This window comes from Rhizopus microsporus (assembly GCF_002708625.1).
Source record: "Rhizopus microsporus ATCC 52813 unplaced genomic scaffold scaffold_4, whole genome shotgun sequence".
Classification (NCBI taxonomy): domain Eukaryota; kingdom Fungi; phylum Mucoromycota; class Mucoromycetes; order Mucorales; family Rhizopodaceae; genus Rhizopus; species Rhizopus microsporus.
The window spans coordinates 374,765-395,667 of NW_019671919.1; the positions used below are offsets into that span (position 1 = coordinate 374,765).

The following is a 20,903-nucleotide window of genomic DNA, read 5'->3' on the forward strand; positions in this document are numbered from 1 at the left end:
CTTGTTTCCTATCGTTTGATCGTTTTTAACATTCTTAAAAAAAGGTGTATTAAAAGACTAAAAGTATCACGGCAAGCAGGTTAACAATTGTCACCAAACATGTTGGTCAGCTTTCTATTACTGATATCAAAATATATGAATGCAAAAGACTATTATTGTTGTCAAATCAAGTAATAAATATATTACTGCTGCTCAACAGAGTAGTCCTTCGACTCGTCACAAATTGCATCCATTACAGTAATATCCATCTTTAATACACATATGTCACTGAGTTTGTCATATGTATGCTTCATATAATTATCATCTTCTTCAGCTAAGACTCTTTGGTATTGACGAATTTGAAGTCCTAGCAGATCTATAGACAATCGTAGAATACCTTAGTCATTATTCAAAAGCTAATATCCAAGATACATGGCTTATTTAAGAAGGTATGGACTCTACTGTTGCGCAAGAGATAGAAATATTGGTGGTTTAAACGCGAAAGAACAGTCTAACGACCTTTCGAAATTTATGCTTCGTCATATATTAATTCAATCTCCGACTTCACTATCATGTTGTCAACCCAAAGTCAATCACAAGATTTTAGACCGTAGTGTAAGCCCGTTCAAATTGAATGGGGTATCTCACAAACACATGATTGACTACCTCTATGATTAATAATAAAGCATGATTCAGTTAGATAAAGCATACTGTGACCAAAAATAAACTTTAGATTTTCATAGGCTGCTTATGATGCTAATAATAGTGAAATGACTGAATAAGTCATGGGATCATGATATTCCCTATTGATTTATTATTAATTCATGCCTGTCAAAAGACTAATTGCACATTTAAAAAATCATTTACTATATTTTAATTCTATGTCACAGGAAACAAAGATTATGTGCTACCTCTCCTTTTTATTAAAAAAGAAAGCCACAGTCTGTTTTTATCACAATCAATTAAGTAATCTCTTAATAGTTTTCTACTTGATTTAGCATCTGTAATTTGCCAAGCAAAGCTTAATCATAGCCTCCAACCAACTTTTTATGCAATCTTTTTCTTTGAATGACTTTCTCACCGGACCAAATACTCTTTTTCATTTTCTTATTACAGATATGAACATCATCCATCAAATAAATAGAATATTCTGGTAGTAGCACATGTTCCTAAGGATACACTGATGTGTGTGCGCTGGCTTTGTTATTTTGATTCGAAATGAAATATCTGATAACGATCTTTTTCATCAGCTTGATGATTTGATATGTCTTACTTTTTGATTAAAGTCATTAACCAATAATGAAATGGTTCTCGACCCTGAAACCAGTGTCCCTCCCCCCTTTTCTTTTCCCCTCCCCTTACATTTATCTGTTCTATCAGGGTATCAATATGGTTTTAAAGGGTGCTGCATCTACTGAGCGCCAAATAAACAATTCCAAATTTAGAAATTTAATTGACTCGCAAACCATTCTTATTTGTTCTAAAGACAAAGCGAACTGCTACCTAAAGAATGTTACAGATGAAGTCTGGCCGAACTTCTATCGAACTTTTTTTTTTTCTAGAAACATTCTATCAACATTTTCAAGGAGAAAATTCTTTTGCGCCAGCATTGTAATACGATCATGTAAAAAGGGTGAACAGATTTCTCTAGAAGCTTTTTTGTATTTTATATCTTTTTCAACGTGGCAACTCGTAATCACCTGAGGAAGGGGACCTTCTTTCATTCTCATACAATAATTCTAGACCCTTGAATTAAAAGCGACAAAACAATGAAATACATGAAAGGTTAAACCGATTAGCCTACTGAAGTGCCCCATCGTTTATTTAAGGAGTTCAAAAGCGATTGGCTGTAAAAGATGGACACGATTGTAAAAAAAAAAAAATATCATGTGCTTTGCCAAGGATAAAGGAATGAACCGTGTCGCGAGTAATAATTTGTTTTGCACATCGATATCAAACAAACACACATTGTCCCATGACTGTTGCCTTGTACAAGGAATTTGAAAACAGTTGGAAGGGTCCCGGAGTAAATTTTACACGAGTGCATAAAGAAAAAAGAAGGGAGAAAGATAAACTCGATCCATTATTTCCGGCTAACGACAAGAAATGATATATATATATATATATATATATATATATCAAGATCAAGTGGTCTATAGAACATCCAAAAATAACAGCATAATAATATGATTTTATTATAAATGAGCGCATTCAATCAATTTTTTCATTGAATGGGGCTCTATTAAAAATATCCATTTTTCTTAATCTGTCAAAAACCCGCTGAGCAACCAAGAGAAATAAAAAGAAAGTCGAGTGGTTCTTTCATGACTGGGTAACCACGGGAACCGGCTTGGACAACATTCACGGTGCAACCAAACGAGTGCAAGTGTCTTTAATGAACTGTCTTCAATTCTACATGTGATAAATAATACAGCAAAGTTCAACACGAAGAAGAAAATAAGAGTGAATCTGGAATGCCCCTATTGGTCTCTGTTACCAGGAAAGGAAATAATTTGTTGCTGTAGAAACGAAAATTTTTATTAATTTCGGACAATTGGTTCCTTCATCTCCTTGATTTAGGTTATTCCGATAAACGCTGCTTATAAAAAAGCGGCCAAGAAAACCCCCTTTCCGTGCTTTCTTTCTTCTTTACATTTTTTTTTTTAAAAATCATGGATTATTTTGCTTACAAAAACAAAAAGAGAATAAAAGAATCTCAGTTATTTAATTCACTACCTTCGACGCCTACTATACTTATTCATGATACCGGAAAGTCAAGCTTTAGACCCACTTGTATAAGATACTCAACCTCATTCTTTGATAAAGAACCATCTCAGTCATTATCATCATTATCATCATCATTACCATCACCGCCAACAACGCCTCAAGTTCCACTGATACTACCATCATTATCATTACCATCACCATCTGCATTATTTAAAAGACGATTCAGCAATCCGCCAAAGAGAGTAATATCACCTAGACTTCATGTATTGCTCGTAGATGATAACGCTGTCAATTTACAAATACTATCGCGATTACTGAGCACACATATGCCAGATGTGTTTGAACATATAGAGCTAGTAAAGAGTGGAGTAAAAGCATTAGAGTTATTAAGATGTAGACCGTTCGATTTGATTTTGATGGACATTGACATGCCTATCCTCAATGGTGTTGAGACAGCACGCCATATTCGCTCATCCACCGAATTCGATATCCTGCTTCATAATCGTAATATACCCATCGTTGCTGTCACCACAAATGATACCAAGGAATGGCGCGAGTTGTACACTAATGCCGGCATGGTAAATATAAATACAATTGAAACTCTCTTTGACATGGGTTACTCATACTCTTTTAGAATGGATGCATAGGTAAACCAGTGTCACTTAATGATTTGAAGTCAACCCTGTCCAATGTCTTAGATCTTGATATACCTCAATCACCATATACACCAGAATAATCAATGCATACGTATCCTACACACATCCCCCTTATAGACTTGTAAATAACTTGCTTGCTTCCCCCCTTTTTACTGTTTGAAAATAGTAAATACAAACCCCCTTTTTATGTTGTAAATAATAAACAAATGTGTTATTGCTACACGATAATTTTTATTTAAATGAATTACTGATGTGTAACTCTTTGAAACGTTTCTTTATCTCCTTGATGAATGCATGGAGCAACTCTATTTTCTTCTATTTTTTCTATTCTACAAAGGGGGTTTCAGTTCATTCTATCCATATTTTTTTATTTGTTATTTAAAGTTTTTGCATTCGTGGAAATAAGAAGAAGACGGAGCCAACCGTGTGGCTTTATTTATCTCACATAGATCGGCTTCGATTGAGATTAAGGAAAAAATAAAAATAAAGACCGTTCTTGCGGCTGTATTATTATTTTGGCCCGTGATGGTTTTGAATGGATGTGATTTACTTATTTTGACTCGTGATAGATCATTTGAGAATAACTGATTTATAGAGAGGCTTTCAATTTGATATCATTTTTCGATATACCCTTAGATAAGCTCTATAATACATTTTTCTCTTTCTCTAGTTCTCCTATTTCAAATTTTGACAATCAAATAATCGAGATAAACAAGGATAATCTTGCATAGGGAGTATTTAGAGTTATGTACCTGCATAACGTCCTGCTTAGAAACACTTTTTTGTGCGGAGAATACCCACAACTTAACTATTTATGCAGCCATACAAGTAAATATATGAAATGTAGAAAAACCACTGGTCACTTTCCCATTGAACAAGAAATGGGGAATCTAGTTTGCATTTAAGAAGGAAAAAGAATTTCCAAAAAGAATTCCAAGCAATCTGAGATATTCAGCGTTGGTTTTAGTTTTTTTTTTTCGATGGTTTGAGTTCATGCAGTCTTTTCTAACCTATTCAAACCCCCCCTCTAAATAGAAGCTAAAAGAATAATACTTCCATGACATTACTTTAGGGAATGTTTTACTTTGACAATGGTGCGCATTATTAAAATGTAGATTTATTGCCGTGCTTTCAGCGATTAAATGTGGCTTCAATAAATAGGGTATTTTATGAGTGTGATTAAATGAATAGTCATGTTCTCTCATTCTAAAGCTTTGTTTCTTGTCTTGGCGTATTAGCTTGAGGATCTAATAAATGTCAGTTATAAGCCCTTCTTTTATACCAACACATACCCAGCCAATTGCGCATTCTATCAAGTGAACCCATGGCGCCAGTGTGACCGGATTCATTGTCATTTCCACTCACTTTGGATCCACTTCCTGCGGCCGCTGCTGCTGCTGCTGCTGCTGCCGCTGCCGCCGCCGCCGCCGCTGGAGATGTTGCTGTGGCTGATTTGCGGTCCATCATGAGGTAATGCATCTGCATCCTTAACCCATGACAGACGGCTCTTATACTCTGCAGTTCTTCCTGTAGCCGAAATGTTTCCGTCATCAAGGCCATATTTTGTTTTAGTTCCAGAGAAGCGAGATTAGCCGATAGCGTCTCCAATTCAGTTGTCACTCTTTGATTCTCAACCATTACAGATTCATTACGAGCTTCTTCGGGTATCATGTCTAGATCAGGTGAAAAGTGGCTAGGAAACATCGTGCAAAGTTGATCAAGAACAGAGTCCATGCGTTGCTGCATTTCGTATTGCTGGCATTTGAGCGACTGATTCTCTTTAGAAAGCCTCAAGATATCTTCTCTCAATGATCTCTCTGTTTGTTGTTGCTGGTGTAGATATCCCTTCAATGCCTCGTATGGACAGTTGGCGAGATGGTCAGATAAATCTTGCCTCTCCCCTTTCCAAGAGCAGCCAAAGTCGCGATAGTTGCAGTCTAATCTGTATTGAGGACATTCATCAATATGAGAAGTGTGCTCAAGTCGAGACCGAGATGTTTTGCAGTAAGTGCATTCTATAATTTCTGCAGGACAAAGATCAAAATGGTTCTACATATGCTTTTTAGTCCCTTCTATCCTATGGATCCTTTCTTGTCTGTGTATGTTTTTTCTACCTGTAACTCAAACACCTTTAGTTTCTTTTTACACATGAAGCATTCAGATGTTCTGAACTGGCACTTTTCCGCGTGTGAGCCGAGATCTCTCTTGAGAAACAGTTCTTGGCACTCTTCCAGCTCACAACAAGTCATCGTATACTGACAATCGTTTTTTATGTGAGACTCTATCAGCTGTCTTTGACAGGTGAAATCACAGCCTTCTTGTGTACAATGCACTAATAATTCATTCACCATGTTTGAGATTATTTTGATTGCAGGCTGTAGCTCATGAGATATGACCGCTCTATCAATTGGACACAAGTTTGATGATTCAAGTGCTTGTTGAATGCATTGTAAACAAAAAGTATGTCTATTTTAAAATAGAATGAGCTATTGAGACAATGTGAATAAAGTGCTGTTGTACCCGCAAGGAGTGGTCACTGGATCAATAAATGGAGTCTGACATATACAACAAATGAGGTTTTCATTCACTCTTTCCACATATTTTACAGCTCTCAAGTCAACAATAGACATGTTTAGCAAAAGACCAAAAAAAAGGCAGCACTTTTCCCAAAGAGCAAATTGGGGGCCTGTCTGATGAAGCATAAATTGCACGTGATTCGTTGAGCACAAAACTGATGATTGTAAAAATACAGCAATCTCTTTTGTTTTTTTGTTTTTTTGGAACAAGCGTAGTAGCTTGTAAATCTTTGTTTCCCACAGAGATGCATCAATGGTGATTAAGTATTTTGCCAAAGGATTTCCTCAGTGCATTATATTGGGTAGATGTTGTAGTTGTCTTTTTTTTGGGCCATAAGTAGCATTTCGATATTTACAATAGAATCAATCAGATAATTTCGTTTAAAGAGCCTGTGTCTTACATCATTGCTGTTGACAGAGAAAAAGAGAGATCAGCTAAAGCGAATTTTTAAGGGAGCAACTTATTCATGGTTAAGGCTATTATAATTGAATTTTCATTTGGTGCCTTTCTTTTTATCATTTACTAATGCTAATTAAGACAAGTACAAAAAGGCTGTTTGTAAGTGAAAGCAGAATATGATAAGCATCCAAAGGCTAAGGTTTTTCTCTGGGCGCTTTTGTAATAGTTCAAGCATGCTCAATAAAATGGCTAGTGTAGCATGTGTTGGGTTAGTAGAATATAATCTTCAATAAAAGATGAACCATTGCTAAGTTTCTATCTTTGGAAAAAGCCATGGTTCACCGTCAGTCAATGCTATTTCCAAGTTGCTCTTAATGACTATTTATAATCATACTTCCTCATTTAGGGAAGAGATAGGGCGCACGTTGTAAATAGATAGTGTGCAGTACCAGAACCGACTAATCAACTTAATAAAAGGTAATTCAGTTGTGCGTTATATAGTTCCTGACTATTTTATTTTTTTTATGTGGGTATACTTTTAACAAAAGGAAGATTTCTTCAGACAAGATGCTCGTGGGAAAGATTTGAAAAGGATCAGATATTGAAAGATATCACATATTCCGCTATGCCTTTGTGCTGATTTGGTTTTTTCTCTCTCTATAGACCTGAGTATGGTAACAGCTATCCATGGTTACTGTGGCTAGATATGAGAGACTTTAGATTGAGTGTGATTAACGTCAGTAAGTGAGAAATGAAATCGATTGATAAAAATATGAGATATTAATGTAAACATATAAACATGAGTATCTGTAGGCATAAGTTATGAATAAAGCAAGGTATTTTTTTTTCTGATTTGAACAAGTAGATGATAAAGTATACATGGCCTGTTTATAGTTGCAAAGACTGTATTTATCAAAGACGATGGATCGTATCTATGCAGACAAGGCATGGGATCGACGAAGGCTAAAATGGGTAGAGTCTATTTGAAATTAAGAATGATATTTTGGCTGCCTTGACGACAAATACTGTGTATTGAAATATGATGTTCGCGTAACCAATTATAGATATACATGTGGCCTTTAAATTAATGCACCTATCAGAGAGCATTGACGTTGTGTATATACCAGCTAATTCAAGAGAGTTGTATGTATTTAAGGAAAGGTATCCAAGGATGTAAGTTAGAGGAGATATTTAAGCGTCCTAATAATCCTAAATTGGTTGAAAGGACAAGAGGGATTTGAGTGTTTGACCTTGAAAAGCGGTCAATTGTACATCTTTTCAAAGGGAAAGTCATACACAAAAATGAAGCCACTGGCGGGAATATTAGACAAAGGAGCGGAGCATTAAGAATATATACAAGATCCTTTTTTAATAAAGCAACAATGGCAAGCACGTCTTGAACATTATCGTGAATTACTGTTCCTCTCTCTCTTTTTATCCCACCAAGCTTTGAGATGCTTTGGAAAAAAGGGAGTTTTATAAGGTGACTGTTTCCTTTAGTCATAGAGAAAGCGTATATTTATACTCAAAAAGATTCCGCTGTTTAGATGAAAGACATATGTAGACTAAAGATGTGACTAGCAATGATGTATTTAGTTTATAACCATAGTTTAAGGACCATTTTACTATAGCCATATATGTATATAGTAAAAAAAATATAGAATAGTATGTTGATTTTCACTCTATATCATAAGCCACTGAAGTTGAATAGAAAAAATACTTCTATAGCTTATACAGCCACACATTCATCCATATGGATAATGGCTTTCAAGTCTAGTTCTTTTTCTATACATCTTTAGTATATAAACAGAATGCATACAGATGTATGTACACGACTGTATATGTATGCATATTTATATGTGATGAACGTAACACTTTAAGTAAATGACTGCCACAAGGATTTGAGATGCCGACCTTTTTTTTTTTTCACTAGAGACGACAAATAGCCTTGCAGGCAGTCTATTATTTTTCTCCCTTTTTTCTCTCTTATACAAGTTTAATACTTTTTATTACTAAAATGGCCAAGGAAAAGGTTACCAAGAAGACCAGTAAGTTATCTTTAACACAATTAATCCATTCATCGAACTCTCCTTACTTTACCCAAAGAAAGTGGGAGGAGAAAGAAGAAGAAGGGCGAAGTGGGCATAAGAAAAAGCGTGTCACTAATAATTTTTTTCCCCCTATCATCATCCATTAGCCAAGAAGATGTCCCCATATAACAACTTCATGAAGGTATGTTTGTATATAAAAATGGCATCATTGAAGGATCAATGAACTTATTTCATCTAGACCGAACTTGCCAAGGTCAAGAAGGAAAACCCTGATATTGCTCACAAGGACGTAAGTTGCAAAAAAAAAAAAGAAAAAATTTAATGACGTTGCGTACGCGTATTTTTTTTACTTATCAATTATATGTTATAGGCTTTCAAGAAGGCTGTTAGTATTTGTTTTTCATTGAGATTAAAATGATACTAAATACAATGAATATAGGCTGAAAACTGGAAGAATGCTAAAGAAAACCCCAAGAACAAGAAGGACGATAAGGAAACTGCTGCTGCTAAATAAGTCAATAAATACTATTCCCTTTTTTCTCTCTTTATTAATTTGTCATATAATCAAAAAAAATTATCAAAGTGTGAAGATGGGGTTTATTATTATTATTATTATTATGGGATCAATAACAAACAGTTTAGCTTTTTTTTTTTTATTTGATTTTCTCTTCTCCTTAATGAAAGCTTATTATGTTTACTCGTTTGTATCTCTCAAAAAGATAACATCATAACTACTATAGCTTTAAAAAAAACAGTTACAATAATATATATACACATATGTTGCATGATACTTTTATGATTTGACTCTGTAGCTAATGTATACATATGTATAAATATATGTGTGTGTGAGATATTCTGGACCAAAAGTCAAAAGTACCTGACACGTATATTGGTGTGACCTATTCACATTAAAGTGCGCGCACAAGTAACTCGTAATATCAATATTCATTTATTGTATGTAAAGATCATTATGTGATAAATGCTTCTTTTATTGATAAAAAGGGGGTCTGTTTGTATTTTGTGTTTGCTTGAGATGATTAAATGCAGACGCACGAAAGAATGTACATACTAGTGATGTCTTCTTTTCTATCCGTCGTAGCTTTTCAATAATATTTATTAATTCTTCATCGTTCATTTGAGAAGCACACGCTTTCAGCTAAATAATGTTATTAAAACATGGGTTTCTTGGTTCTTTTTATGTACTTTATTTATATTCTCAACAAGGTGTTCTGCTTCATTCAATATAGCATCTTCATATGTTCGCATCTCTTTCTAAAAAGAAAGAAAGAAAACAATGCAAAAATCATTGAATAGATCATAACTGTGACTGCTCGGTCACTCTTTCTTTTTCCTCTACATGTCTTCTATAGCAGCAGCAGCAGCAGCAGCAACGACAACGGCTGTAGCAGAGCCATTAACTATGTTTATTGTTGTTAGAAAGGACCTGGCAAAAGTATGAATACATTAATGTATATTGTACATGACTAATCTTTACATTAGAAACTTCAATGGCCCACTGGCAGGTAAATAGGAACACAACTACAAAACCAAAGCTCGAGTTTATTCAAAACAAATTAGCGTGATGACCCAAGCTTGTCATGCAGCAACAGCCATTCTTCACATAACACGTGAGGATAAGAATACCCAAGAATACCTTGCTGATTTAGACAATATGCATAAAGTCGTATTAGAAGTAAGTAAAGTTCAATTCTTTTAGCCTCTATACTTATTTAAAAATAGACAAAGAACGAAGGCAGTTTAGATAAGCTTGCAGACGTCCTTTCACAACATCAGATACCATACAAAAAATGGATAGAACAGCCCGAGAATATCCCGACTGCATTGGCAACAGCTCCTCTTCGTGGCAGGTCTCCTGAAGTGCAAGAAGCCTTTAAGAAATTTTGTTCTCTATACAGATAATGCATTTGCCCTATATCTGTGGCTTGTTTGTGTATTTATTTTTTCCAACAATAAAATTACATGTTGACAGCAAAAAGTCTCGCCTTCCGTTTGAGAAACCGCTGTTTTTATAGAACCATGTCAACACAAGAGATTGATATATCACAATTCAATACAGTAACAGAAGGAAAAGCAACGATTCTTTTCCCAAAGAATAATGAAGTGTTTTATAATCCTGTTCAACAATTCAATCGTGACATGTCTATTGCTGCCATTCGTACATGGAGTGAAATCTATAATAATGAAAAGGCAGCACGTATAGAAAAGAAATTAGCTAGAAATAAAGGTAAATAAAGACAAGATGATATAGATATATCAGGTTTAAAATATGGTAAATAGACGAAAAGTCAAGAATAGCTCTTGAAAACGTAAGTCATAGAACAAAAAAAAAAAAGATAGAAGCATATCAACTTATCCATTTTAGACGCTGGAAAAGATCAAGAATTCAAACAATTTTACCATTCTTGAGGCATTGGGCGCTAGTGGTTTAAGATCTATTCGTTATGCCAAGGAGATCCCCAAATTAAAGCAGGTAGTATGTAATGATATCGAGCTTGATGCTGTTGAATCTATCAAACGTAACATGCAATACAACGGTCTGACTGAGGACTTGGTAAAGCCTAATCATGGTGACGCCATGCGTGTGATGTATGAGAAAGTTGGCACGGATGAAAAATTTGATGTTGTCGATCTGGATCCTTATGGAAGTGCGGCGCCTTTTGTTGATGGTGCAGTACAGGCAGTTGCTGACGGTGGTTTGTTGTGTGTGACGTGTACTGACTTGGCTATCTTGACTGGATCAATGCATCCTGAAACATGGCAAGTATATCGATGAAGGGAAACGATCAGAAAGGATTAACGGATCTGTAGTTATGGTAAATATGGAGGTATGCCTCTGAAGGGTATGTTTGCCCATGAAATGGCACTTCGCTTAGTCTTACAAATGCTGCAAACATCGGCGGGTCGATACAAACGTCACATTGTTCCTCTTGTCTCTTGTAGTATTGATTTCTACTTGCGTGTTTTTGTTCGCGTGTTCACATCACCTCAAGAAGTCAAAAAGGCCGCTAGCAACATGGCAATCATTTATGAATGCACAGGCTGTCACGCATTCTCGGTGCAGCCTTTGGGCAAGATTAGTGTGAAAGATAACGGCTCAGAGAAACATACACCAGGTACAGGTCCCGTTGTGAATGGCTCATGTGAGCACTGTGGCTATAGGCATCACGTAAGACACACTTGTAGAAATTAAAACAATGCACCAATATGTTTTGAATAGATCGGTGGCCCTACTTGGGGTACAAGTATTCATAATGCAGAATTTGTAGAAAAGATGTTACAGCACGTCAAAGAGAATGAGTCAGAATATGGTACGAGTGCACGTATGAAAGGCATGCTGACTGTCATCAAGGAAGAAGTGAATACACCCTTTTACTGGACCTTGGCATCTCTCTGTGGTGCTCTTCACTGTAACAGCATCCCAATGATCGATCTTTACTCTGCCATATTGAATGCAGGATACAACGTATCTTCATCACACTGTGCGAAACAATCTGTCAAGACGGACGCACCTGCATCTGTCATGTGGGATATAATGAGGGCTTGGGTCAAGAAACATCCTGTGGTCATGAAGAATATTGCCGAGAACTCACCTGCTCGAACGATTCTTGGCAAGGAACCTAGTATCGAAGTCAACTTTACAAAGCACCCTAAAGCTGTATCTCAATCTAAATCTGAAGGTTTGGTTCGTTATCAAGTTAATCCTACACCAAATTGGGGTCCCAAGGCAAGAGCAGGACAAAAGAGAAAGACAGAAGAATTGTCTTAGATAAAGCCTTGTATGCTTATAAATAAAAGAAAGAAAAATACCTATCGTCTCTTTATACGTCTATCTTTGAATCTTTATGTAACTTTCTGTCTCAGAAAGGGGTCATACACACATACTTATTTTTTATATCCAGACAGACGTGAAGAATAATAGCTTATAAATATATATATTTATATATATGAATAGCATGTTGTCAGTAAGGCTGTATCATAATGTCATTCACTGCATAAATTTACATACTTTTTGAATATAAAAGAGAGAGAGAAATAAAGGGAAAAGGTGATATCTTTTTTAGGCAATGACCAGCCTTTCTCTTTTTGTAAACTCGCCCTACTCTTATTTTTATTTTTTCTTTCAGTTTCTTTTACTCTTTAGGTTAAATAAAACATGTCAACAGGTCATCATAAATTTCAGTCATTTCAAACAATGACTGGTGCGAGTACAAGAGACCAAACTGTTGAAGAACGTTATGGCATTCCTGAGAACTTCTTGGAAATTGAAGTCAAGAATCCTCAAACACATGGTAATGAAATGAATATGTGTATGAAAAAGGTTGTAGAATAATAACAATAACTCTCAAGGCTTTGGACGTAAAATGTATACTGATTATGAAATTATCTGCAGAGTAAGTTTCAGAGAGAGAGAGAGAGAGAGAGAGAGAGAGAGAGTAACAAAGCATATATGCTAACTCTTTCCTTACAGACCAATATTCCTGCCTTTAAATTAAAACAATCTGCAGTCCGTAGAAGATATAGTGATTTTGAATGGTTTCGGGATGTATTAGAACGTGAATCTACTAGAGTGAACATCCCTCCTTTGCCAGGAAAGGTCTTTACGAATAGATTTTCGGATGAAGTGATTGAACAACGTAGAGAAGGTCTGGAAAGATTTTTACAAATGTAAGTGGGTGGTTCATTGTTTAAATATCAATTGATCTGACTTTATGAAGTGTTGCTGGACATCCTTTATTACAGACTGGCAGTAAAGTCCTTGCTGCCTTTATTCAAGATCCAAACTTTTCTCGTGATAGCTACAACTATTAAGCTTGTAGTATCTATTACCCTTTACTCTTTTCCCCTTTCCTCTTTCTTTTAAGTTGACATTGACATGTTAAAACTAGCAATACTGTAATAAAACTATATATCATACACATTCAGTTACTTGCATATTAGATGATCATTGGTTGCTGCAAATCAAATAAAGGAGTTGATATGGTTACTGGAAATTAAATATGTTAACATATGGACGCTACACATATTGATGGGTGTGGACTTGTCCTTGAAATTGCACTAAAGTATCGACAAATATCTCTCAAGAGAGCTGAAGGACGGATTTTTTGCGGGATCCCGTGACAATCCATGGAAAACATAGGCATTCGTTCTTTTATTATTTAACAGCAATGTAACAAAGATGGCGGCATTGTTATGTTTTCCTTTTGATTAAACGTCTTAAAAAGGAAATTCCAAGCTGCCAAGCAAAAGTCATATCCTTGAACTCATTTTATGTCTAAATAATTTTTTACTGCTGTCTGAAATCATTTTCACGCTTGTCCAAATTTGAAGTAATGGTTATTCCCCCCCCCCCTCCTCCTTTTTTAGATGTCTCAGATATCTTTGTTTTTTTATGAACAGTGTTAGTTTGGCATACATTGACGGACTTGCTTTAAAACGGAGGAGAGCGGGTTTATGCCTTTGCATATTTATTCCCTTTAAAAATCATGTATCGAACCAAGCATTGCAAAATAAAAAGAAGGGCGAAACATTCTGCGCAAAAGATAGAATTTGGCAAGTTTCTAAACAACAAGAAGAACGGAACCAATGCGGTGAGATGAGTCAAAAGATACGAATTTGAATGGTTAAGCCTTTGTGACTTTTATTACTTCGGATCTGTAGGATGTCCGCTTAACGGTCCCCCGTCAACATGAATTTTTCATTTCTCTCTTTTTTTTTATATATACATATATTTAGATTCATAGAGAGACATGGCCTCTATAACAACTACACAACGTTCCTTTGGTGAAATAGACAAGGCAACAGCAACAACAAGTGCTCTAAAGGCAGTATCAAAAGAATCAAAATCCTATGTCCACTTTGTAGCAGGAGGGTAAGCTGCTTATATTATTAATTATACATAGTGCTGATATATCTATACTCTTAGTGTTGGTGGATTAGTTGGTGCTGTATGTACTTCACCGCTTGATGTGGTCAAAACTAGACTTCAGGTATGTCAACAATTTGATTTAAAAATAATAAAAAATAACCATTCTTGGACGCAGTCTACATTTTATCAACAAACAATGAAATCGAATACACTTCACCAAAGCCGATTCTTACTAGGCCATTTTATAGAAACAGGAAGATTATTAATGTATGAATTTGCAACCTTTTAGAATGAACAATGAAAATAACATGCATATAGGCGAATTAATCAAGTAGAAGGATTTCGAGCTTATTTCAAGGGACTGGGTCCTAACCTGATAGGTGTCATTCCTGCAAGATCTATCAACTTTTTCACTTATGGGAATGGAAAGAGAATATATACCGAACTGAACAATGGTAAAGAAACAGCTGGTGTTCACCTTATCTCCGCAGCCACAGCAGGTAGTAACAAAAATTATGCAAAAAAAAAAGAAAAAAAAAGTAACAAATTTCCAGGTATTGTCACTGCCACCGCAACCAATCCCATTTGGGTTATAAAGACAAGATTACAGCTTCAAGGGAATGGAGCTCGTCGATACCAAGGCAGCATAGATTGTTTATATCATATTGTCCGTGAAGAAGGCATAAGAGGATTATACAAGGGTATGAGTGCTTCTTATCTAGGGGTGGCCGAAGGAACGATTCAATGGGTTATTTATGAGAATCTCAAAAAGAAATGGAGTACTTCGTCCAACAACAATATACAAAGTAACAAAATTGGTGGAAAGACGGCACAGGACTGGATTGGACATCTTGGAGCAGCAGCCACTTCCAAGTTTGTGGCGGCATGTGTTGCCTATCCACATGAAGTGATTCGTACAAGACTAAGACAACCAGCAGAGAATGGTGTTTTGAAATATACTGGATTATGGCAATGTTTGCGTTTGGTAGCTAAAGAAGAAGGTATTGCTGCTTTATATGGTGGTATGACTGCACATCTATTACGAGTGGTGCCTAATGCTGCCATCATGTTCTTCTGCTATGAGGCTATTGTTCATAAATTTGGTCATCAATAATAATATTTATATATTTCTATATGCAACTGTAAATAAAAAACATTCACAACTGTCTAAATTCACTTTTTTAACTCGCAGTCCGCCGCGCGGTAATTCAAGTGATGATGACGCTCCTTTTATAGTCCTTTTTTTTGCCTTTTTTTTTTTCTTTTCTTTACTAGATTGATTACAATGGTTACTGCAAAAAGATCAAATGCTGACACTCTTATGGAATCAGCACCATCGTCATTACCAATAACAGACATGGAAGCGGTTTTATCTAATTCAGCTAAAAAAACAAGAATCATGTTTTCAACAGCTTATAGTCAGGCAGCCATGGACGAACAAGAAAGGTATAAAAAAAAAAAAGACAAAAGTGTTGATTATTAAATTATATGAATTATAGCCAACGTATCAAATTAACAAGCAAAATTAACGATGAATACCAAGGACTTGGTAAATTACCTGACGTGTTGATCAAGCAACAAAAAGAAGCAGCCAAAGCACGCATGAAGGCAAAGACAACAACAGTAGAGGAAGCACCTGCAGAGACTGAAGAAAGTACTGCTGAAGGCAGCAGCGTAGTTTCCAAGTTGATTGAATCGATTGAAGAAAAGCCAAAACTGTAGGATGACATCTTTAAAGAAAAAACAAGTCTAACCATTAGAATGTAGGGATGGTAAAAATGAAGGCGTTGTTGCTATTCGTCATAAAGATCAATATACACCAGATATATTTGGAGACAGCATAGCCGGCGGAGGTTCACTTGTACGTAGAGCAAGAGCCAGAATCATTCGTCCAGTTTGGCATGCTCCTTGGAAGTTGATGCGTGTCATCAGTGGACACTTGGGTTGGGTACGAGCTGTTGCTGTCGAACCTGGAAACAAATGGTTCGCTACTGGTGCTGGAGACCGTACCATCAAGATTTGGGATCTAGCATCTGGTACTTTAAAGTTGTCACTTACAGGTCACATCAGTACCGTACGTGCACTAGAGGTTTCTCCAAGACATCCATACCTCTTTTCTTGTGGTGAGGACAAGATGGTAAAGTGTTGGGATTTGGAACAAAACAAGGTCATTCGTCATTATCACGGTCATCTATCGGGCGTGTATTCGTTAAGTTTGCATCCTACATTGGATGTCCTTGTTACATCTGGTCGAGATGCAACCGCAAGAGTGTGGGACATGAGAACAAAGCAAGCAATTCACGTCCTTACGGGCCACACAAGCACAGTGTCGGCTGTTAAATGTCAGGAAGCTGATCCTCAAGTCATCACAGGTTCTATGGATAGTACCATGCGATTGTGGGATTTGGCAGCTGGTAAGACCATGGGTGTCTTGACACATCACAAAAAAAGTGTGCGCGCTATTGCGCTTCATCCTACCGAGTTTGGTTTTGTCAGTGGTAGTGCCGATGCAGTGAAAGGATGGAAATGCCCAGAAGGCACATTTATTCAAAATTACGAGAGAAGAAAAGCCATCATCAACACAATATCAGTAAACCAGGACGGCGTTATCTTCTCTGGTGGTGATGATGGTTCACTAGGATTTAATGACTGGAAGTCAGGATATAATTTCCAATCAATGGAAACTACAGTGCAACCAGGTTCTCTTGATGCTGAAGCAGGTATCTTTTGCAGTACTTTTGATAAAACAGGCTCACGTTTGATCACGGGTGAAGCAGACAAGACAATCAAGATTTATAAAGAAGATGAAAATGCTGTAAAAGACGAAGACTTTTATCAATAAAAGAAGAAAGACACAATTATCGTAAAATTTCAGTAATCATGACACCTGTTGTATCGCATCCCATATAATCTAGTATAGTAAAGTTTTTGTTGGATATATCTAACGCACAACTTGTACCTGCAAATATTTTCCCTCTTTCTACACCTATTCTATTACATGCAATAAAATACGTATGCCTTTCGTTTGCTGAGTCACTATGTAGTGGTAATAATCGAAACGCCCAGTACTTGATCATATCTCGTTCGTCACCTGAATTCTTTAGCCAGGCCATACAACAGAATATGATGTCCGTATCATGTTTTAGGTGGTAATTTGCAAATTCATGGTCGTGAAAATCGGCTTTCAATTGATAAGGGTTGATATCCATACATATGCCAAATCCCACCTATGACACAACAACAATAACAGCAACAACAAATAAATAGAAAAAAGTGTGTATGACATTTGTATAATAAGTACCTTTCCTAAACCATCTATTTCCATAGACACAAAACCTGGACCTTCAGTGGCCCATTGTTCATCCGTTTCAAACAAGAAGGATTTTTGATAAGTCTTGACCAGTTTCCCTTGAGGATCTACACAACACAGACTATTGTAATATCTATTGCCTTCTTTTTGAGGGTATCCTACGATCACATAACACTCAAGCCTTTGGGCTAAATGAGAGAAAGAGAGAAAGAAAGAAAGCGGGTTAATCATTTACAATACGTATAGCTATATACTATACCTTGTTTTCTGGCCCAATTAACTGTTGGGCCAGTCTCTGCATCTTCAAGGTATGGCATAATCTCTTCAACCGAGTTAAAGACGTATCCTAAGTAAAAAGGGTATAAAGAAAAGAACATTTATAAAGATCGATTTGAGCAATACCTGTAAAGGCCATCTCAGGTAAAACGAGTACGTCTATGTCACTTGATGTATAGCTAAATCATGTATTAATAATTATAGAAATCAATATATCTCTCTTCTACAGTACTCTTTTAGCATGATATTAGCCGTTCTCATATTGCCATAGACATCGCTCCATTTTGGATCAAACTGACAGCAAGCTTATATTGCGCATAAATACAAATCAATCACAAAGAAAAACCAAATTATTACACAAAAATACCTATTTTCATTAACCTTGTTTTATTTTTAAAATAAAATGAAGGGAAGAAAGAGTAAAAGTGAAATGAACCAAAAGAACATAAATCAGAGTTTTTACTCCGACGCTCATTTACACTTTTTGTTTCTTTGCATTGTCTTGTGCAAATCTCTCGGCACGTTTTCTCTTCTTTTCTTCTTCCGCAGGATCAGTCGTAGTGGGTACCTTATTCAATCCAAACCGTTCAGCTCTCTTCTTTAGAGTTTCTGAATCATTTCCTCCCTTATTCAATCCAAATCGTTCAGCTCTCTTCTTTAGTTTCTCGGGATCAGTATCACCCTTATTAAGACCAAATCGTTCTGCTCGCTTCTTTAATGTTTCGTCATCATTTCCACCTTTATCCAGTCCAAATCGTTTTGCACGAAGCTCTTGTCTTGCTTTTTCAGTTAATGGTACGCCAAAGCGTTTTGCTCTCTCTATTGCCTTTTCTGCATCATCGCTTACTGCTACTCCTTCCTTGGGCGCGACAGGAACGACTGGCTTTGGAGAGGTAGAAGATGCCTTGTCAAAGGTGATGGGTGTATATTTGAAATCTGACTTTGGTTTATCATCCTCTTCCTTTGCTACTTCCTTTTCTTCTTTTGGCTCTTCTGTCTTTTCCTCTTCCCGAGCCTTCTCTTTAGCTATTGCATTAGCTTCATTCGCTATATCCGTAGTGAGTTCTACGGGATTGGCATCTCTACATGCTTCATCAGTTGAAGGTTCTTTCATTTCTTCTTCTTCTTTTTACCCTTTATAATCCTCAAGATTACCAAACTCTTCTTCTAGAGAACCGAGTTCTTTTTCAATAGTTTCGTCGTGTTGAACTAATCTTTCAATCAATTCTTCCTTTTTGCCTGTGTGAGGAAGTCCGTTTTTCTGCAAGAGCTCTTTATTGATATCAGTTGTCATTTCGTTTGTGAAAGCTTCAAAATTGATTACCTTGGAGATCTTTAACCTTTAAATTCTTGTATTTTTCAGACATTTATATTTTCTATTTTAAAAAAGAAAAAGAAAAGAGAACAGCAGAGAACAAGAGACTGAAAAAGACTGTCACGTAAACTGTCATGAATTCATTTACCAAATCAGTACCATAACGCATTAAAACAAGAATGGTTCCATATATTGTAAAGAGGGTTTAGGTTTATATAAAGTTTATGCAATCAGTCCCCAAGAACTATACCACGGTTTTATATGCATTTGTCAATGGCCCGGTATTAGTATCTATGACCTGGGTTTCCCCAAATTGCATCAACATTTTATCAGACTTTGTTTCACTGAGTCAAAATGTGATATAAAAAGAACCTTGAGGCATAATGAAAACGAGCTCTCTTCTTTTATAAATCATATGCCTACTCCAGACGATAACAAGACTGCCTACCCCGAAGACTACAACGTGGGTCCTGCTCAACAGGGAGGAGGATATCCTCCTGGATCTACTGAAGCTGAAACTACATATAATCCTGCAAACACTGCTGCTCAAACCAATTATAATTATGATAGCAATACTACTGGTCAATCCAATTATAACTATGGTAACACTACTGGCCAAACTGATTACAATTACGGCAACACTGCTCCTCAACAAGCTTCTTACATGGGCGGTTCTCCTCAGCCTGGTGCACCAACTGCTCAAGATACACAGCAAGAGACAACAGATAAGCCAGAAACTTTTAATAAATCCCTGGCAGACAAGATTGAAAGTAAGCTCGAACACTTTGTAAACAGGTTTTCCAGTAACAAAAAGTAAACAAATGAATGTCAAATCCTTGTTTGTATAAAATAAAGATAGCTTTTTGGTATTTATTGGAAGAGAGGTCTATAGGATGTAGCGTGATTTTATATATACTTTTTTCATAAATTATTCGCAAACAATAACAGTTACACTTTAGTTGGCTATTAATCCTTATTATTTAAAAGACGACATGAAATAATACATAAAATGAGCTTGGTATTTCTGATATTTATAATATAAATGTGATCAACACTTATAAATAACACGTAGCTGACAAATTGGTAGAGACTTTATTAAATAGTCTGATCTTGGCTTATTTTTCTTCTTTGGACCAAAAAATAAGGCCAGCTATTCCTCAGCTAGCCCTAAGGTATGTTTTATTCTTGTAAGGAATTGATATGCAGTATTATAGATTGCCCATCAAAACTAACTCCGTTCTAGCTGAGGGTACAATAAACTCTCAATTACAGAATACCTATTGGGAGCACAAATGACATTCCATAATAAAGTTAATACATCGACAATCCAGGTGAATATCACAGGAAATTTAAAGCGGTGGATGTGAAGTCCTTCGAAAATGACATTCTATTATCGTGAATATTCCGTATTGCTGTATTCCGTAGTCGATAGCCTACTGTAGTTTGGTTTTTACCAAGCTTTAGCCCCACCCGCTCCTTCAACCCCTTCCTCTCCTTTGACCGTTCTCCTCCTTGCTCTTCTCTTTTCTTTTTTTTTTTCTTTTCTCTTCTCTCTCCGGGCCAGTTATTGCTGGCCCTACCCATGATGCACTTTTGGTAAGATAATAATCTCTTTTACATGTCTACTCACTTTTCTTGTTTCTCTTTTTCCCTTATAAATCCTCTTCTTTATAATGTAAGTATTTAATATCAATTTAATAACTGATTTACTAATCATTTCTTTTAT

General features: G+C 36.1%; 12 protein-coding genes across 12 annotated transcripts; 9 read left to right on the plus strand and 3 right to left on the minus strand.

Annotated features, from left to right (window-relative positions):
• Positions 1-2,247: 2,247 nt before the first annotated feature.
• On the plus strand, positions 2,248-3,589 carry RHIMIDRAFT_103167 (CheY-like protein). The gene is made up of 2 exons (XM_023605143.1): positions 2,248-3,284; positions 3,341-3,589. Exons 1-2 carry the CDS (start codon positions 2,652-2,654, stop codon positions 3,440-3,442), a joined length of 735 nt encoding a protein of 244 aa, XP_023468285.1. The 5' UTR covers positions 2,248-2,651; the 3' UTR covers positions 3,443-3,589.
• A 2-nt stretch (positions 3,590-3,591) lies between these two features.
• Positions 3,592-3,862, plus strand: RHIMIDRAFT_103168 (uncharacterized protein). Its single transcript, XM_023605144.1, has one exon. It carries the CDS (start codon positions 3,653-3,655, stop codon positions 3,809-3,811), a length of 159 nt encoding a protein of 52 aa, XP_023468286.1. The 5' UTR covers positions 3,592-3,652; the 3' UTR covers positions 3,812-3,862.
• Positions 3,863-4,568: 706 nt separating this feature from the next.
• Positions 4,569-5,992, minus strand: RHIMIDRAFT_235349 (uncharacterized protein; the record flags this gene model as incomplete). Its single annotated transcript, XM_023608341.1, has 4 exons — positions 4,569-4,609; positions 4,655-5,411; positions 5,477-5,828; positions 5,883-5,992. The coding sequence occupies 4 exons, from the start codon at positions 5,990-5,992 to the stop codon at positions 4,569-4,571; spliced, it is 1,260 nt and encodes a 419-aa protein (XP_023468287.1).
• Positions 5,993-8,543: 2,551 nt separating this feature from the next.
• Positions 8,544-8,903, plus strand: RHIMIDRAFT_235350 (uncharacterized protein; the record flags this gene model as incomplete). Its single annotated transcript, XM_023608342.1, has 4 exons — positions 8,544-8,570; positions 8,628-8,678; positions 8,760-8,774; positions 8,829-8,903. 4 exons carry the CDS (start codon positions 8,544-8,546, stop codon positions 8,901-8,903), a joined length of 168 nt encoding a protein of 55 aa, XP_023468288.1.
• Positions 8,904-9,155: 252 nt separating this feature from the next.
• On the minus strand, positions 9,156-9,756 carry RHIMIDRAFT_275602 (uncharacterized protein). The gene is made up of 2 exons (XM_023612557.1): positions 9,593-9,756; positions 9,156-9,545 (listed from the first exon to the last, which is right to left on the minus strand). The coding sequence occupies exons 1-2, from the start codon at positions 9,653-9,655 to the stop codon at positions 9,378-9,380; spliced, it is 231 nt and encodes a 76-aa protein (XP_023468289.1). The 5' UTR covers positions 9,656-9,756; the 3' UTR covers positions 9,156-9,377.
• A 2-nt stretch (positions 9,757-9,758) lies between these two features.
• On the plus strand, positions 9,759-10,391 carry RHIMIDRAFT_212988 (peptidyl-tRNA hydrolase II). The gene is made up of 4 exons (XM_023607233.1): positions 9,759-9,842; positions 9,890-9,912; positions 9,968-10,082; positions 10,130-10,391. The coding sequence occupies exons 1-4, from the start codon at positions 9,810-9,812 to the stop codon at positions 10,307-10,309; spliced, it is 351 nt and encodes a 116-aa protein (XP_023468290.1). The 5' UTR covers positions 9,759-9,809; the 3' UTR covers positions 10,310-10,391.
• Positions 10,381-12,223, plus strand: RHIMIDRAFT_307953 (N2,N2-dimethylguanosine tRNA methyltransferase). Its single transcript, XM_023614550.1, has 5 exons — positions 10,381-10,634; positions 10,688-10,716; positions 10,773-11,167; positions 11,219-11,576; positions 11,628-12,223. The coding sequence occupies exons 1-5, from the start codon at positions 10,427-10,429 to the stop codon at positions 12,174-12,176; spliced, it is 1,539 nt and encodes a 512-aa protein (XP_023468291.1). The 5' UTR covers positions 10,381-10,426; the 3' UTR covers positions 12,177-12,223.
• Positions 12,224-12,602: 379 nt separating this feature from the next.
• On the plus strand, positions 12,603-13,219 carry RHIMIDRAFT_199459 (sorting nexin-3; the record flags this gene model as incomplete). Its single annotated transcript, XM_023606375.1, has 4 exons — positions 12,603-12,699; positions 12,758-12,801; positions 12,879-13,075; positions 13,126-13,219. 4 exons carry the CDS (start codon positions 12,603-12,605, stop codon positions 13,217-13,219), a joined length of 432 nt encoding a protein of 143 aa, XP_023468292.1.
• Positions 13,220-14,157: 938 nt separating this feature from the next.
• On the plus strand, positions 14,158-15,390 carry RHIMIDRAFT_199560 (mitochondrial carrier protein RIM2; the record flags this gene model as incomplete). Its single annotated transcript, XM_023606387.1, has 4 exons — positions 14,158-14,279; positions 14,334-14,543; positions 14,595-14,779; positions 14,831-15,390. The coding sequence occupies 4 exons, from the start codon at positions 14,158-14,160 to the stop codon at positions 15,388-15,390; spliced, it is 1,077 nt and encodes a 358-aa protein (XP_023468293.1).
• Positions 15,391-15,561: 171 nt separating this feature from the next.
• RHIMIDRAFT_235355 (WD40 repeat-like protein) lies at positions 15,562-17,118 on the plus strand (the record flags this gene model as incomplete). Its single annotated transcript, XM_023608343.1, has 3 exons — positions 15,562-15,722; positions 15,776-15,994; positions 16,044-17,118. 3 exons carry the CDS (start codon positions 15,562-15,564, stop codon positions 17,116-17,118), a joined length of 1,455 nt encoding a protein of 484 aa, XP_023468294.1.
• A 36-nt stretch (positions 17,119-17,154) lies between these two features.
• RHIMIDRAFT_235356 (carbon-nitrogen hydrolase) lies at positions 17,155-19,229 on the minus strand (the record flags this gene model as incomplete). The annotated part of the gene is made up of 8 exons (XM_023608344.1): positions 17,155-17,187; positions 17,261-17,503; positions 17,578-17,774; positions 17,846-17,932; positions 17,989-18,041; positions 18,342-18,944; positions 18,996-19,134; positions 19,187-19,229. 8 exons carry the CDS (start codon positions 19,227-19,229, stop codon positions 17,155-17,157), a joined length of 1,398 nt encoding a protein of 465 aa, XP_023468295.1.
• A 363-nt stretch (positions 19,230-19,592) lies between these two features.
• On the plus strand, positions 19,593-20,103 carry RHIMIDRAFT_311856 (uncharacterized protein; the record flags this gene model as incomplete). Its single annotated transcript, XM_023614760.1, has 1 exon — positions 19,593-20,103. The coding sequence occupies one exon, from the start codon at positions 19,593-19,595 to the stop codon at positions 19,992-19,994; it is 402 nt and encodes a 133-aa protein (XP_023468296.1). The 3' UTR covers positions 19,995-20,103.
• Between the last annotated feature and the right edge of the window lie 800 nt (positions 20,104-20,903).

Excerpts from the sequence above, each read along its gene's own strand:
- RHIMIDRAFT_103167 (XM_023605143.1), top strand. The coding sequence starts at position 2,652 with ATGGATTATTTTGCTTACAAAAACAAAAAGAGAATAAAAGAATCTCAG. Across the intron at positions 3,285-3,340 it reads TGTACACTAATGCCGGCATG|AATGGATGCATAGGTAAACC; the intron begins GTAAATATAAAT and ends ATACTCTTTTAG.
- RHIMIDRAFT_103168 (XM_023605144.1), top strand. The coding sequence starts at position 3,653 with ATGCATGGAGCAACTCTATTTTCTTCTATTTTTTCTATTCTACAAAGG.
- RHIMIDRAFT_275602 (XM_023612557.1), bottom strand. The coding sequence starts at position 9,655 with ATGCGAACATATGAAGATGCTATATTGAATGAAGCAGAACACCTTGTT. Across the intron at positions 9,546-9,592 it reads TTGTTGAGAATATAAATAAA|CTGAAAGCGTGTGCTTCTCA; the intron begins GTACATAAAAAG and ends AACATTATTTAG.
- RHIMIDRAFT_212988 (XM_023607233.1), top strand. The coding sequence starts at position 9,810 with ATGTTTATTGTTGTTAGAAAGGACCTGGCAAAA. Across the intron at positions 9,913-9,967 it reads CTTCAATGGCCCACTGGCAG|CGTGATGACCCAAGCTTGTC; the intron begins GTAAATAGGAAC and ends AAAACAAATTAG. Across the intron at positions 10,083-10,129 it reads TGCATAAAGTCGTATTAGAA|ACAAAGAACGAAGGCAGTTT; the intron begins GTAAGTAAAGTT and ends ATTTAAAAATAG.
- RHIMIDRAFT_307953 (XM_023614550.1), top strand. The coding sequence starts at position 10,427 with ATGTCAACACAAGAGATTGATATATCACAATTCAATACAGTAACAGAA. Across the intron at positions 10,635-10,687 it reads GAAATTAGCTAGAAATAAAG|ACGAAAAGTCAAGAATAGCT; the intron begins GTAAATAAAGAC and ends TATGGTAAATAG. Across the intron at positions 11,168-11,218 it reads TCAATGCATCCTGAAACATG|TTATGGTAAATATGGAGGTA; the intron begins GCAAGTATATCG and ends ACGGATCTGTAG.